This window comes from Temnothorax nylanderi, unplaced genomic scaffold (assembly GCF_030848795.1).
Source record: "Temnothorax nylanderi isolate EJ_2023f unplaced genomic scaffold, tnyl_v1.0 TNYL_tig0270_pilon, whole genome shotgun sequence".
In the NCBI taxonomy this organism is placed as follows: Eukaryota; Metazoa; Arthropoda; class Insecta; order Hymenoptera; family Formicidae; genus Temnothorax; species Temnothorax nylanderi.
This window is the reverse complement of record NW_027249332.1, coordinates 219,281-234,666: the sequence shown is the minus strand read 5'-3', so window position 1 is coordinate 234,666 and position 15,386 is coordinate 219,281. Positions and strand designations below refer to the sequence as shown.

The window sequence follows — 15,386 nt, the reverse complement described above, 5'->3', positions numbered from 1 at the left end:
GTGGGACAGGTGGTGGGGCAGACGGCGGGGCGGGGAAAAGCCTATTTTCGTCGCGTGAAATAAACGAGTTTTAACAAATGAATATGTGCATGAACCCCGGTGGAAAAATATCTCAGAATTTTTCATATTATTATTAATCAGAATTTTTATAAAAATTTTCAGATTTTCTCAGAATGCTCAGAATTTTTCAGATTCTTTTATACGAATTAAAACGTTTTTCAGAAAAATTTAGACAAAATATGTTTTTTTTAGCTGAACTTTTGCACGGTTCATCTTTCTCCCTTTTTTCACGTTGTAGAGAAAAAGAGCAAAAATTAACCGCGTACAAGAAGTTCAGCTCAACGGAAATGCGATCGAATACGATTGGTGCGAGATGATGTAACGGTAGAAGACAAAAATATTTTCACCATGAAGTAGTATATAAGTAGTATACTACTTCATGATTTTCACTCTGCTGGCTACCTCGGTAATTACGTGCGCCATGCTTAAATTGACCGATGGCCGCCAATGCCAGCTGATGCCACGACGATGTCAGCCGATGCTTGATTTCGACTACTCGTCCGAGATCGGCTTTGTTGGCTCCGTTTGATTAGAGTTTCTTCCTTCGAGCTACGTGGAAACGCATCAATCTCGAAAAATGGCAAGTGAATTGTTACCTTTTATGTATAAAATCGACAACTCTTTCGTTAATTCTCGCAGCGTTAGTACAGGTTAATTAAAGCTGCGTCTAACCTTAATCGTATTCGCCTGCAAGAGACGAATACGAAAAAAAAATAAAGAAACAGAAAGAATGTAAATTTAGAAAAAATATAAATTAAATATTTGTCTACCAATCATTTCTTTTGTTTCTGTTTTTTAAATTCTGTTTAATAACTGCTCCAGGTGGAAATCGAGTCGATGACGAGATACGTCTCGCCGGTGAACCCAGCTGTCTTTCCGTTGCTGGCTGTGGTGCTGCTAGGAATTGGAGTATTTTTCACGGCTTGGTTCTTCGTGTACGAGGTTACCAGCACTAAATTCACGCGAGACATATTCAAGGAGGCGTTAATTTCTCTGGTCGCTGCGTTGTTCTCTAGCTTCGGAGTACTCTTCTTGCTGCTCTGGGTTGGAATTTATGTATAGATCACGTCAATAAGGGGTTGAAATTTCTACCGAGAAAATATTCGTAATTGTTAAAAAAAAAATATATCTATATAATATGAAATGTACATCAAATATATTAATTTGTTCCAGTTGAACTTATTCTTATATAGATGATAATTGTATAACTAAGTAAGCTTGGAAAGGTTTCCACTTTTGTAACATTTTATCATTATTCAACTAAAACACACAACTTCGAATATATTATTTTATATTGTGCATAAGTTTATTCAATCTTTATCACAATGAAGGCATAAAGTTTGTAATACAGGTACACGAGTTCTGTGGCACCTCGAGAAAATAAAGGGTCGCACTCGTTTTCTGTGAACACAGACTACAGCGTGATTAATCTAATCATGCGAATATCATAGTGATAATATATAATCCTGTGTGAAAAGAATTATATCTATTTTCATATTTGAACGCGTGCTATAATTACTGTATCTGCATTGAACATATACATTCTGTTAAATGTTTTTTTTCCTTTTTCATGTAAAACACAGTTTTCCTCTCGTTACACCATAAGGAGAAGAAGATGGCGTTTATTGTCGATAAAATAATCTTCTGTGTTTTTCGACGCCGATATAAATTATGTATGTTCCATTTTCGCTGCCTAGCACAATGAGATATTTTACAACAAAATGGAATATTGCAGCTTTAGGACAAAACAACGCACGGAGGATACTTTTTAACCGGCCAGACCGGCTTTCTGTCGACATCTCTGCATTAGCGCTCTCAACATAAATTGTCTGCGCGATAGTTGTCGAACTTGTTTCAGGAACGCGTCAAGATCTAAAGTGCCGGATCGCAGTCCCTCGGCGAGATAGTAAATAGCGTCCTCCGTGGCCGCCTCTTCGGCAAAAGCATTTAGCATCCTGGAAATTCAAGTTGCGTTACCATCAAGCCTATTTATTACAATTCTTCCTACAACTTCAATTCGTAATAATTTTTTAGCTGTAGCTGAAAAATATCAATTCCATGCTAAATAAAATTATTTTGTAGTTAAGTTTGCATTTATACACTTACTGTTTATATAACGGCGCTATGGTAGTAACAGCTTCATCGACATCTATCGACTGATTATCAGACAGTTTGCCGATCTCTTTTTCCAACTCTGACTCTTTATCTTGCAAGATATTCACGTTTTTCTCGAGCTCCTGTTTCTCTTTCTTGAGTTTGTCGAAAAGATCCGCTAGGTGCGACGAGCCGCTCGTTAGCTCTTGCTGCGTTCGTCGCAGCGTCTCGAGCTCAGCCTGTAACTGTGAGAACTGTTCCTTAAGTCGGCGTCGGAGCTTATCCTCTACCGCGGACAGCAAAGATGCCCTTATGTGCTCCTCCGTGATCGTGCCAGATCCTCCGGAATTTGGTTGTACCGTCGGCGACTTGCAAATGATCATAAATACTTATTTAATCTGACATATCCCCAAATAAATCCTTGACTATTAATTAGCTTAATAATAATATTTACAAATATCAATTATTATTCTAAAATATAAATATTAGTTATAAAAGCCATTTATACTGAAATAATTGACAATAATTGTGTACCGGTTGCGTGGCTGGCGGATATGGTGGATATGGACCACTGTAGCCTTGCGCCGGGTAACTGGGCGTGGTTCCTGCATAAGAACCATAAGAGCTTGGATACGGGAATCCCCCGGACGCCGTAGGCGGATATGGTGGATATACATTGCTGCCGCCGGAGTACTGAGAATTTGGTGGATATGGAGGGAAACCAGAACTCGATACATTTCCGCCACCAGGTACAGGCATGAATGCTGCGTGACAAATTTTTATCAAGTGTTAAAGAGATATCAATAGAAAATTCAAAAAAGTTCTTACTCTATATAAATATGCTTACACTGAACAGGGTATGGCGTTGAACTCTGTTGCGTTTCTGATCTTGTCTTGGCATAAACCGGAGGCTGTTCCCCAAAGGTAACAATCATAACTTGAATTAGAGCAAGCAAATCTGAATTGTGCTGTAAGACAAAAAAAACGGGAAAATGGAATAAATATTGGAGAGTGGCACATCTTTAATGATTATTAGCGAGTCTACTCACAGGCACCCAGTCATGAAGATACGGCAAGTAGATTTTACCATTGTGATCGACAAACATACTGACTTTGATATGCATATCTGCTGTCGGTTTGACATAACACATAGGTGCATTATTGGGATGCGTATCCATCAGCCATATGCAGATTGGAATATTGTAGCAAGAGCCTATAAAACAAACAACAAGTGAGAAACAATTTTAAGTAGTTTTATCATGCAATTAACATTTATACTAGAGATTGCTCTAAAAAAAAAAGATTACCTTTGTAGACGACTGGTATAGTTCCTTGTAAGTTGAGTAGTTCTTTACGTGAGCCATCATTGAAAACTGTTGAACAGCAAATAAGTTTAACAAACTTTGAGATATCATGAAGCAATTGAAGAGTACAGAGGAAGAACGATTAAAGTCCACTTTTTGTCAAAATTGATCTGATCATGCTATCTTGTGGCATTTTCAAAGAATTTTAATAATCCTTATCTATTTTGATCAAGAACAGTTACAATTCATGGAAAATAAGGCTAAAAGATATACACCATGCTGAGGAAAAACATAGTCCACATATTTGTAGAAAAAAAATCATCAGAGTCCAACATACAATGCAAACACTAAGTAAACACTATGCATTCGGATATTCACTGCCAGTACTTTTTTCAATAGCTTAAGATATCTAATATCTTGAAACTTAAAATTGTTTTTTTTTTTTTTTCAAAATTACTCCGGATGGACATTGATCATTTTTCTCCTGTATCCTTCAACCATCTTCAAGATCGTTATTGTCGTGAGTAATTTTACTTACCGAAAGGCTCGATTTTATATACCAAGCCTTTGTACAGATTCAAGACGCTTATTACATGCTTCTTTGTTATGTCTGGATTTTGATACTGCAAAAAACAATATCCCTGTTTTATTACAAGATCATTTTGATGACTATTACAAGATCATTAGCACAACGATAAAATTAGTAATGACCTATACCTTAGACAGACCCTGTCTGATCCTCCCCTCATCCAGTGGTGTCATTTTCACCATTTAGCGTGGCAAAGTCGAGATAATGACGGGCCCCCGCTATCTCCCTATCAGTCGTACCTAATCAGAATTAATTTTTACAGACGCAGTAATGTGACGGTATGTACGCGATGATCAACGGGTGCGCATGAAGTTTTGCGTTATCATCGACCAACTTGAGGGAATTTTTGTGGCGCGATGAGATCATCAAGGGCAGTCGCGAAAAGTTCACTAATCTGTCATCCACGAAACGTCATTTGTGAACTATCAGAACATCAGAACCGTCATGAATAATTTGGCATCACCGTCGTTCGATCATCGACTGTCATCGACTACGAAGACCATCTAACTTCAATCCTTCCTCGAATCAAAGGTGATGCACAAATATCTAGTCGCGTGCGTTCGATCAATCACAGCCAAGAGTTTTCAGATGGCAGTCCTGCGTTTTTGAGAGTTCTCGATTGTGATTGGTCGATTCGCTTCCTACTGCTTAGTGCTTGCGCCTTGTTTACCCTGTGTGTTTGTGGCACGCGTGCTGCATCTTGGTGACTGGTTCGCGAGAAAAGAGGTATAAAATTATAAATATCCGCAGAAAATATATCATCCTGTTGCACGTTGCACACGAGTTATTAAATTCTGCCTTTCGTCGAGTTATTGTTTTCAAAACGAAATACGCATTGTCTTATAGCCGTATTCATAGTCCTTCCTTGTTCCTCATTCTACACTTCATAAATTTTAAATTTTTGATCGATCAAGGAAGGTTTTAATGAAATGTAGAATAACTAATAAGGAACAAGGAATCCTTATTTCTCAAGGAAGGACTATAATACGGCTATTAGGATGAACAAGGATCTAATAGATTCGCAAATATCGTGCTTTGGGTACTTTCCCTTAAAAAAGAAAAATGCGCAAGAGCGTTTCCGAATCAACGACGTAAATGAATTAAAGATCAATCAATTAAGATATACATAGTCTATCAGAATTGATTTTCCTTCCTTCCCATTTCAGATCCTCGAGTCTTTCCAGTTTTCCTTTGAAAGAAAAAGAAAATTGTCGGGACGATCTCTCAATCGGAATTAATGCCCTTTTATCTTTTGTCAATACTGTTCCTTTGATACTTCGAAGCACCCAGTATATTTCTATATATACGGTAGGTTCGAGAGACGTGGTAAAATGTCCGAGCGGGGAGGTTATGTTGGAGACAGGTGCGCGACGGGCGTTGCTTCTCCGTAGGGAGGAATCCGGGGAACGTGCGAAGTAACGTAGTACATCGCGTAAGATCCTCGATCGAGACGAGGAAAACGATCACGAGCGATTCCAGCAACGACGACGACGACGAGGCAATGTCGTCACGACGCGCATTCGTCAACTGCGACCTCGAGGAAGGCTAAATGTCAGCAATTATGTACGTTAAAGCTGATACTTGCATTATGAGCGACGACTTTATCAAACAGTTCGTACAGCGTTTTAAATTGGCTGTGAAACATCTAGTTTATTAATTGGTTAAATTGCTAAAATTACGTTTGGAACAGCACATTTGTGACCAATTGATTGACTAATTGACTCTAAAAACTAAGTTGACACGTGTACACATACGAGGGTTATTTTTTTCAACCTCTGATGAACTGGGAAAGAAAAACAAAGTGATGAGTAAAGAAGGTTTTAATGCACAAAAGTTAGGAGGTACATACTTATGCTACTTCTCCATGTAGTCGCTATCTTGATTGAGACATTTATCATAATGTGGCATCAGCTATTGTATCCCCTCCTCATAGGTAGTTGCTGCCTGACCTTTTTTTATCACAATGTCGTGAAGAGCTGAGTAGGAATGTGTAATGTGTATGGAGAGAACACCTTGCACATTAATCAGCTCTTTATGACATTGTTACAGAAAAGACCAGGTAGCAGTTGTCTATGAGGGGATACAACGTGGTACCACGTCATGACAAGTGTTTCAGTTGGAGTGGCGACTACATGGAGAAGTACCATAATACCTGACTTATGTGTGTATTAAAACTTTTTTTAACTTTATAATAACCCTTGCATATAGATAATAATCAAAAAATAACTACAAGAGATAATAAAAATCTTTTGCATCTTTGAAATAAATATGCATTGAATTTTTATTAACAAATGACAACTGACGTTTTAACTGTTACTTCTAGATGATACTTATTTTGGCTTCCCGAAGCCAATGGATGCAATCATGTAGAGTCTAGAGGTAGAAAAGGGAAAGATGACGCCTCATTTTACAACGCTGACTCCAGTGCGAAAGCGATGTCTAATCGTGCTGTTGCTAGTCTTGGTTCCGTGCGCGATCTTGAATCTGCTGACGCCGTCGGACATGCGCGATGAAGCCGTACTGCAGAACAGCATCGCCGAGCTGCAGGCTAAACTGGAGCATTTGCATGCCAAATACATTGGCAGTCAGGAAGAAATAAACTTGCTGTCGCATCAGTTGCTACAGCTGATTGAGAGCAATCACATTCTGCCTGATCTGCAGCTGCTCATCAACAACGGCACCTCCAATGTCACCAACATCAAGCTGCCTTCGATCTACAATTTTCTACCGCATTTCCTTAACGATCCGAATAGCCTGCGTCCCGCGTTTGTGCAGAGCAAAGGTAGATTGGGAGTAAGCATGGTGCTGGGAGTACCGACGGTGAAACGTGAGGTTCAGTCTTATCTTATGGCGACTTTGAAAAATCTGCTGGATCGTATGAACACTGCAGAAATCGCTGACACCCTGATTATCGTTTTAGTGGCTGAAGTGAGTGGATTCGCTAATTATAATAGAGCATCAATACCATTTGCGTTTCAAGGCACATTGAATTGATGAATTCACAAAGTTATATAAATATAAATATACATATAAATTTTTTTTGCAGACAGACATCGATTATGTGACATATGTTGCGAAGCAAATTGAAGTTCAGTAGGTTCATGAAATCCATATTTTTATCTTATTCACTATTATACTTGCATCAATTGACATTTTTGTCTCATTCTTTCTTATGCCTGTATCAATATAGACTTTTTTATAATAACAAACCTCTTTTTAGATTTCCAAATGAATGTGAAGCTGGAGTGATTGACGTAATATCACCATCATCATCATACTATCCAGATTTATCAAAATTGCGCGACACTCTTGGTGATGATCATCAACGTGTTGTTTGGCGGTCCAAGCAGAATCTAGATTTTGCTTTTCTTATGTCTTACGCCCAGACTAAGGGCACGTTCTATGTACAATTAGAAGATGATATTTTGGCCAAGAAGAATTTTATAACTACTATGAAATCGTTCGCATTACAGAAAATTGGCACAAAGGAGAATTGGTTTGTCCTCGATTTCTGTCAGCTCGGTTTTATTGGTATGGTATTGTGTACTGTACAGTGATAATATATACATATATTGAAGGGATATTTTAAGTTCTGTTAATATTATAGGAAAACTATTCAAATGCGTGGAACTTCCCTGGCTGATTCAATTCTTTTTAATGTTCCACAATGACAAGCCCGTTGATTGGCTATTGGACCATTTGATATCGACAAAAGTCTGCAGTCTTGATAAGGACAGTGTAAGTGTAAATGACGATAGCCAGATAGGCTCTTAAAAAAAAATACATTTGATCTTTTAAAGGAATCTATTTTTATCCCGACAGAAACATTGCAAAATGGCTAAAGCAGAGTTGTGGGTGCATTATAAACCTTCTCTCTTTCAACACATAGGGACGCATTCCTCCTTGAAGGGAAAAGTGCAGAAACTCAAGGTAATGTCAAGTGTATCCTATCTACTAGTTTACTAAAAAAAAAAGATACAAACAATGTGACTGAATATAAAATGATGTCTTAAATTACATTTGCAGGACAAACAATTTGGCAAGATAACGCTATTTTACGCTCATGAGAATCCTGAGGCAACTGTGGAGACTCAAATCAAGCCTTACAAACAGTACACACTACAAAAAGCATACAAAGGCGAGTCGTTCTTTTGGGGTTTGCTACCTCAACCGGGAGACCATCTAAAGTTTAAATTTTCACATCCTATTTTTATAAAGAAGTAAGTTGCTGTTTGTATGATTGCTGATCCTTTTACTTTGGAAAATCATTATTACTGTTTTGGTGTGCAGGTACTTATTCAGGAGTGGAAATCCTGAACACCCGTCTGATAGATTTTACAATACGACAGTAGAAGTATTGTCCGAGATGTCTCCGTTGTTGGATAGAAACAGCAACGATGTGACGGAGGATGGTTATATTATTATAGGTAATAAAAAATTGTACATATATCATATAATTTAATCATTCGAGAGATTGTTAGAAAAAAAATGTATGTCTCAGGTAAGTTTGATGTACTTGGTGTCGCCGAAGGGACCGTGGATCGAAAACTGGGCAAGGTGTCGGTGCTTCGTTTAACTATACACAGTGAAAGCGAAAACTGGGCCATCCTGTCCGAGGTAAAAATTCCCGATAACAGATTAAGATTGTAATATTAATTCTCTCTTCTGCCCTAAAGATATAATTTCTTAATTAGATTCACATAATAGAGGATCAGCCCAGCTGACTAAAAAACGGAGATTCTCGAGTGCTCTTTCGGTACCACCTGCACGGTTAGCATAAGCGACTGATTTTACAAATATTTATTAATTTATATATTTTTTTTTATTTTGCTGTCATGTTATTATGTTGAGTGGATCAGTTGTTAATTCAATGCCGTCCATTACAAAGAGATAAATATGTTTTAACGAATATGTTTATATAATTGAAGCCAGCCTTTAGGTCTGTCGAGCATTTTATATAGGTTTTTTTCAGTATTTTTTGACGTTTGTTGAAGCGCAAGAATTAGGTGATAATGTAATGGATTTACCTCTGCTATTTTGTGAATTATATTCGGTTTATGCCCGTATCAGACTACGGATTGGGATTGAGATTGGATTGAAATTTGACCAATCAGAGCAAAATTTACTAAACTTGAGATCAGTTTTCTCTGTTCTGATTGATTAAATTTCAATCCAATCTCAATCCCAATCCGTAGTCTGATACGGGCTTTACAAGTAATGGCATATTGTTGAGCCTGGAACTATATAGCGGTTTTTTTTTCTTTCTGTAAGATCGTGTTTTAGTTTGGGAAATTAACTGAACTGTACCTGTTGTCTGCGTGTATTCGCTCTCGATGTTCGCTACTAATTCACTCGCGTGTAAATCCTTTCGCATGCAACTTTATGGTTCACATTGAGATAAAAAAGAGAAAAACCCTTCAATTCGTATTGCTATAATTGTCAAACATGCGACGCGATGATATCGACTCATGTTTGTTCGACAAACAAACAGTGATATGAAGACTATATTCTTCTAATGTACGAACAATTATTTATTTCGCGTAGCTTTCTTTATATATGTATATATACTGTCTGTCTGTATGCTCCTATACATATATCAATAATAATAAAAATATATTTTTGTGACAAACATTGTATATCAAAGTCGACGATACATTATATATTTTATCTTGCAGTCTGTATACAATGAAATTTATTAACTGGGAATATTAAAAGAAGAATAATCCTATTGTGTTAATATATTATTTGACATGGCATTAAGTTTGTAAAAACGAGATAAGTAGAGACTATTCATTATGGTAATAATGCTTCAGTCAAGTGTCTAGCTTATATTCTCAGAGAAACCAACGCCCTATATGGTTTAGGACCAGCCGTGACGCCGTCCACAAAGTCTTGCGTGGTCGGTCGTGGCTCACCAGGTACCACCGAGAAGCTAAACGTCTGTAACAGCGTGGCAATTATGATGAAAATATTGCTTCTAGCTAATATTTCTCCCATACAACGGTGTCTGCCTGTAAGATGTAAATCATTTCGCACTCACGATCGAACTTATGAATTTCTGTGTGATTACAAGTTTTATAGTAATATATATACAAAGAAAGCAACGTACCGATGCCAAAAGGAAAATATTTTTCTGGCGTACTGATATTGCCGTCGTTATCGAGGAATCTCTCCGGTCGGAAATCCTCCGGGTCGTCCCAGGATTCATCCATGAGTATTCTATTGTAGTTTACAACGAGCATCGTGTCCTGAAAAAGACGATATACACATATTTTACATATGTCATACATATCACCCAAAATACAATCATACGTTTATTTTATTGATTTATAAAATATTAAATCTTTTATAATTACCTTTGGTATCTTGTGACCCACGATAGAAGTGTCTTTTAACGCTCTGTGCGGAACATTCAAAGTACGGCCCACGAATACTCTTATGGACTCCAGAACGATGGCTTGAACATACGGCATTCTGAGAATGAGGATATAATTAATATTCGAAAAAATTCTTCGCTATTAATTCTTCCGCAATTATAGAAATTGAAAGTGATTTGAAAGTGATCAACGACGTTTACCTTGGTTTGTCGGCCAACGTGGGAAATCTGTCACGGCCAATAACTCTATCTATTTCTTCGTGTGCCTTCTTTTGAACTTGCGGGTACAGTATTAGATTTAAAAATCCAAATCCAAGTGCCTTTGAAGTTGTCTCGGAGCCTGCTATGAAAAGATCTACACAGATCGCCAATAACTGGGATTCTGAAATTATTTCAGAAATTATTGTGTAAAACCGTTATTCAGTAATAATAATGTTATTTGTAAGTCGTATGCTTTGAAATACCTGAAAATGTATCGCTGCAGTGTCTCGAATTTAGTACAGTTAGATAAACGTCCATCAAGTCTCGTGGGGCATCCGATAAAAATGTGTTTTTATGATTGTATAATTCCTCCTAAAATAGAAATTATTAATCCTCAATCATTATTTATCCAGGACATCCAGACGCTTGTTCATAAAATGATCTAGTAATACACTTATGTGACAATACAATGTCCACTCACTTTTAAAAATGCCCACAGTTCTTGATGCGTTTCTACAAACGCTTTATAACCGGACAATTCCGGCGCGATAAAACGTAGCAATGGAAAATGACTGAAAGGCGCGCCGATTATGTCGATTTCTTTCAGAAGCTTCGTGAGGATTTGCTGTAAGTGCGTAAGTTCCTTGTCACCAGTATCGTACCTGTAAAAATCAGGAATTATCAGGATATTACATCAAGAATTAAATCTTTATATATTTTTTAGATTCTAGACATTTTGCGGAAGAGTAGGAACAATCCGCGTGATTAATGCAAACCTTCTGCCAGCCATCATTCTCCAAAGGGTGTTCAATACAGTGACACCAAAAGCGTCGTGCATAGGTATGATCATTCCCGCAGACTGGGAGACTTTTCTGACTTCCGCGTAGTCTTCGGCTTTCATGTACAAATCCGCCACTGTACGAGGTTTACGATCAGAGATCCTATCCTTGATTACATTGAACTCGTCGTACTGCTTCAACCTGTTCAGTTTGTTCTTCGGATCTTTCTGCAGCTTGTATATCTGGCCGATATTATTGTTGTTATTTATCGTCGTCATCTTTCGCGCATCAGCCATTTCATAATTATAGCCGTTTTGTAGCAGCTTCTTGAAATGTTCCACCAGCTTCAACGCCTCATCCTCGATGATCGTGACCATACTGGTGCGACCGAAGCCAAATTCTCGCAAGTGTCGCAAGACAAATCGCCGTTGCTCCACCCACAGTCTATCATCCACTACAATGAGACCTGGCCGCAAATTATTATCTAATTAGCTTTCAAAATTCAACAAGTATATTTTTTATTTTATTTGTTTTCCGGGCAGGTATAGTTACCCAGTCTGACGCCCCAAGTTCTGGCCTTGTAAAACGGTCCGGTCGGTCTGCCATCGCAATCCTCGTTGGTCAGCATCGCCCGTATGCTCTCCACATCGTTCAGAACAACGATGCGGTCTTGGCCGATCTTTAGGCCTACCACAGGACCATATTTCTTGCAGAGCGCCGAACAGGTCTTGAAGAGATATCCGGTCTCTTGACGGATACGCGCTATTTCCAACGCGCAGCCCAGAATGGGCCACCATCTTGGACCTAAAGATAATAAAAAATATTAACGATATAATAAAAAGAAGGAATTTTTCTACCTGGAAAAGAGGAATCAATTTCTACCTGGTGGGTATCCTTTCGGTTTTTGACAGCCCAAGTATAGCAACAACAGTATGAGCACCAGCAATAACATCGCTGTGGTGAGCATTTTATAAATCTAATCTGTATCTGATCTGTAACATATTAATAATATAATAAATATTAAGAGAAGATAAAACTACTACGTAAACTATGTACATACTTTATATTTTTCTTTCTAAATTTTATATTTGATATACATAATATTTAGAGTTTACATAAAACTAACAACTAACACGTGCGTTTTCTATTTAGCGCTATTTAGCTTAGTTTCTACAAAATGAAGATAAAAATAACATAAAAAGGAACGAAGAAAAAGAAATGGAACATCTAAAAATGTATTCAGTAATTACGAAACGAATTTATATTTGTGAAAAATATGGGTTTCAGGAAATACGTTTCTCCCAATTTTTTTCCAATCCGCTTTTGCTTTTACGAGGAATTAAATTTGTCCAATTAATGTTTGTATCCATATATATTTATATTCTGACCGGATATGCACGCATACATACTTATGCGTGGATTGAACGTCAAACGAGTTTCGGAGAAGAAAGTGAAACACTTGTCGTACTCTCGTATAAGAGAAAGTTGCATACGGAAGAATCGCTGCGTTACTTGCGCAAATGCGCCGTCACCCTTATTATCCCATAGTTGGTTGCGTAATCGATGTATATTTTCGCACTTTTATCGCAAGACTACTCATCGTGACCGCTTTCGAAATTTTATTTTTCAATTCCATTCACTTCGGAATTCAAGTTTACATCTCTCGACGCATTCGGAGTATTATTATTATAATAATAACGCACGATTCTTTGTGTAATTATTACAGATACTTCCCAACAAACACCATAATTTCCTACTCAACAATGTAAATGCAATATAACACATATGTATCATATTGCATTTACATTGTTGAGTAGGAAATTGTAACTTGTATGCAAGTTGCATGTTTACTTGGTATTTGCTGGGTTGCATGTATATTCCAACTTACATATTTTACATTTTATTTATAAATTACATACAAAAGTTGCAATCCTTTTTTTCAAAAATTGTAATCGTCTTCAAAAATTAATTAAAATATAAAACGCACATTATCCTGTGATATTATCAAAATACTATATCAAATAAGTTTAGAAAGAAAAACGCAAAATATTTTCTAAATATTGTTGAATATTTTTAAATCAATAATATAAAAGTAACAGCGAATTTGACGATAATATATCGTCCTTACAATATCTATTATTTTCTCGGACAGTAGTGAATTCTGTAAATTATAAAAATTATCAAATCAATAAATAGTTTTGCGTCAGACAAATAAAGAAAATTACGTTATGTGATCGTTATTTTGCTAAAGGTACCGCAAAAGAAAGACTTTAACACCACGGGAGAATTGGCAGAGGAGAATCGGCTCTTCCTCTTTCTCGAACTTTAAATTTACCTTACCTTGCACCTGGAGAAATTTTCTGGTCCGTTGTATAAGCGGGACTGGCCGTGGACCAGCGTCCGGACCGCTTTTAAATGCCCCTCTTCATCCCATACGCGCTTCGCAAGACCGATACGTTAGGTGGCCTTTAATTGACGTCCGAAACAGGAAAGTGGCAAACATTGTGGTGAGATTCTGCACCACATCTCAGCGATATATACTTATATATATATATATATATATATATATGTATTGTATATATATGCAGTGATCGGCAGAAATTCTGTTTTTAGAAATGATATCGGCGGTTATTTTCAATTAATCAAAAATAAAAAGTTTGAATGTTTTCAATTTTAATTTACAAAAAATTGGTAATTAATAAAACACTAAGCTCTAAATTTAAAATAATTATCAATTGATTATAAATATAATACTCTGTCTGAGAAATTAATAAATAATCAAAATTATATTGCTTATAGTTTAAAAATTGGCAATTATATTAAAATACTGTCAATTTTTAAAAAAATTAATTATTCGGAAAAAAATATTTCTCATTTTTTGAAAAATTAGTAGTTTTTAAAAAGTATATTATTTGTTCCTTAAGCAATTAGTAATTGTTAGAAAATGTATTACTAATTTTTGAGAAAATTAGCATTTCTTAATTTGTAAAGTATCCGTTTTTATGAATATATCAGTTGTAGGAGAAAGGAAACGATAAAGTTAACTATATATATTAAACAATTTTTTTGTACTGAAAATTCGCATTTAAATTTTTTATTTTCTGCAATTTTTCGTGCACAAGTTATTTTTTTAGTTGTCTAAAGATTGGCATCCTTAGAACAATTTTTTGTTTTATCATTAACGTGTGAAATAAGTGTAATCAAGAACTCTATGGTGTCCCCTTCGTCGCCCAATATCTCTGATATTGTCAATCATCTCATGTTCATGCTTATTTTTGCCAGGAGGACTTGTTACAGAGTCAAGGATGAGAAACAGAAATTATTTTTATTTAATTGTTAATTTTTTAAAAAATTAGAAAATATTTAATTACTAATTTTTTGGAAAATTAAAAATTATTTTTTTCCCATTATTATTTTTTAGAAAATTAGAAATTATATAATTATTTATTTTTTGAAAAATTAGTTATAATTCTTGATTCATTATTAAATTTTCCAAAAATTAGAAAATAATGTTAAATTATTAATTTTTGTAAAAATAATTTTTTTTGGAAATTATTTACAAATTGCTTGGTAAATAAAAATAAATTGAAAATTTTTTTTTTCTTTTTTGGCATTTAATATTGTATTTTTGCTTATTAATGATTACTTTAATATTTAAAAAATGAATAATGAAAATTTTTTTTTTGCCGATCAATGTATATATGTACAATTTAATATAGCGCAAACAAACTTAAACTTTTTATTTTAAAATAATTAAAGCCTCAATATGTAAAAACAAAGAAATGAGAATTCTGTATATTAGAATTCTGTATATATATATTAGAATTATATATTTTTTCATTATAAATATATAGATTATTATTTACAATCTCCCCAAAGTCAAAATTTTTATTGTTTATGCTTACAACCTTTCGGATCTTTACGTCTATTTAACAAGGTTTAAGGAACAACGTATATACGTACAGTAAAAGAAAAGAGTTAAA

At 35.7% G+C, this 15,386-nt stretch overlaps 4 protein-coding genes across 6 annotated transcripts; 2 read left to right on the top strand and 2 right to left on the bottom strand.

The window, feature by feature from the left end:
- Positions 1 to 481: 481 nt before the first annotated feature.
- Kud (oligosaccharyltransferase subunit 5 kud) lies at positions 482 to 1,238 on the top strand. Its single transcript, XM_071718861.1, has 2 exons — positions 482 to 640; positions 883 to 1,238. The coding sequence occupies exons 1-2, from the start codon at positions 638 to 640 to the stop codon at positions 1,120 to 1,122; spliced, it is 243 nt and encodes an 80-aa protein (XP_071574962.1). The 5' UTR covers positions 482 to 637; the 3' UTR covers positions 1,123 to 1,238.
- Positions 1,239 to 1,342: 104 nt separating this feature from the next.
- On the bottom strand, positions 1,343 to 4,520 carry Tsg101 (tumor susceptibility gene 101). Of its 2 annotated transcripts, XM_071718859.1 has the most exons (9): positions 4,382 to 4,518; positions 4,176 to 4,286; positions 3,997 to 4,081; positions 3,462 to 3,527; positions 3,204 to 3,367; positions 3,002 to 3,122; positions 2,689 to 2,918; positions 2,167 to 2,522; positions 1,343 to 2,015 (listed from the first exon to the last, which is right to left on the bottom strand). In XM_071718859.1, the coding sequence occupies exons 2-9, from the start codon at positions 4,227 to 4,229 to the stop codon at positions 1,829 to 1,831; spliced, it is 1,263 nt and encodes a 420-aa protein (XP_071574960.1). In that variant the 5' UTR covers positions 4,230 to 4,286; positions 4,382 to 4,518; the 3' UTR covers positions 1,343 to 1,828. The 2 variants fall into 2 exon arrangements, with proteins under 2 accessions (XP_071574960.1, XP_071574959.1); XM_071718858.1 differs by having other exon boundaries at positions 4,176 to 4,520.
- A 512-nt stretch (positions 4,521 to 5,032) lies between these two features.
- Mgat4a (alpha-1,3-mannosyl-glycoprotein 4-beta-N-acetylglucosaminyltransferase a) lies at positions 5,033 to 9,775 on the top strand. The gene is made up of 10 exons (XM_071718857.1): positions 5,033 to 5,610; positions 6,371 to 6,975; positions 7,094 to 7,140; positions 7,268 to 7,578; positions 7,655 to 7,785; positions 7,870 to 7,977; positions 8,074 to 8,267; positions 8,338 to 8,474; positions 8,549 to 8,664; positions 8,742 to 9,775. The coding sequence occupies exons 2-10, from the start codon at positions 6,442 to 6,444 to the stop codon at positions 8,769 to 8,771; spliced, it is 1,608 nt and encodes a 535-aa protein (XP_071574958.1). The 5' UTR covers positions 5,033 to 5,610; positions 6,371 to 6,441; the 3' UTR covers positions 8,772 to 9,775.
- An 8-nt stretch (positions 9,776 to 9,783) lies between these two features.
- Positions 9,784 to 13,819, bottom strand: Cyp303a1 (Probable cytochrome P450 303a1). Of its 2 annotated transcripts, XM_071718855.1 has the most exons (10): positions 13,744 to 13,819; positions 12,286 to 12,395; positions 11,956 to 12,207; positions 11,401 to 11,869; positions 11,106 to 11,286; positions 10,888 to 10,996; positions 10,625 to 10,805; positions 10,404 to 10,521; positions 10,157 to 10,295; positions 9,784 to 10,058 (listed from the first exon to the last, which is right to left on the bottom strand). In XM_071718855.1, the coding sequence occupies exons 2-10, from the start codon at positions 12,368 to 12,370 to the stop codon at positions 9,874 to 9,876; spliced, it is 1,719 nt and encodes a 572-aa protein (XP_071574956.1). In that variant the 5' UTR covers positions 12,371 to 12,395; positions 13,744 to 13,819; the 3' UTR covers positions 9,784 to 9,873. The 2 variants fall into 2 exon arrangements, with proteins under 2 accessions (XP_071574956.1, XP_071574957.1); XM_071718856.1 differs by lacking the exon at positions 13,744 to 13,819 and having other exon boundaries at positions 12,286 to 12,612.
- Between the last annotated feature and the right edge of the window lie 1,567 nt (positions 13,820 to 15,386).

Coding starts and splice junctions, on each gene's coding strand:
- Tsg101 (XM_071718858.1), bottom strand. CDS start 4,229: ATGGTGAAAATGACACCACTGGATGAGGGGAGGATCAGACAGGGTCTG. Junction 3,528..3,996: donor ATATAAAATCGAGCCTTTCG/GTAAGTAAAATT, acceptor GCTGTTCAACAG/TTTTCAATGATGGCTCACGT. Junction 2,016..2,166: donor ATAGCGCCGTTATATAAACA/GTAAGTGTATAA, acceptor TTGAATTTCCAG/GATGCTAAATGCTTTTGCCG.
- Mgat4a (XM_071718857.1), top strand. CDS start 6,442: ATGACGCCTCATTTTACAACGCTGACTCCAGTGCGAAAGCGATGTCTA. Junction 7,579..7,654: donor CTGTCAGCTCGGTTTTATTG/GTATGGTATTGT, acceptor TTAATATTATAG/GAAAACTATTCAAATGCGTG. Junction 7,786..7,869: donor GCAGTCTTGATAAGGACAGT/GTAAGTGTAAAT, acceptor TTATCCCGACAG/AAACATTGCAAAATGGCTAA.
- Cyp303a1 (XM_071718855.1), bottom strand. CDS start 12,370: ATGCTCACCACAGCGATGTTATTGCTGGTGCTCATACTGTTGTTGCTA. Junction 11,870..11,955: donor AACTTGGGGCGTCAGACTGG/GTAACTATACCT, acceptor ATTTGCGGCCAG/GTCTCATTGTAGTGGATGAT. Junction 10,806..10,887: donor CTGCAGCGATACATTTTCAG/GTATTTCAAAGC, acceptor AAATAATTTCAG/AATCCCAGTTATTGGCGATC.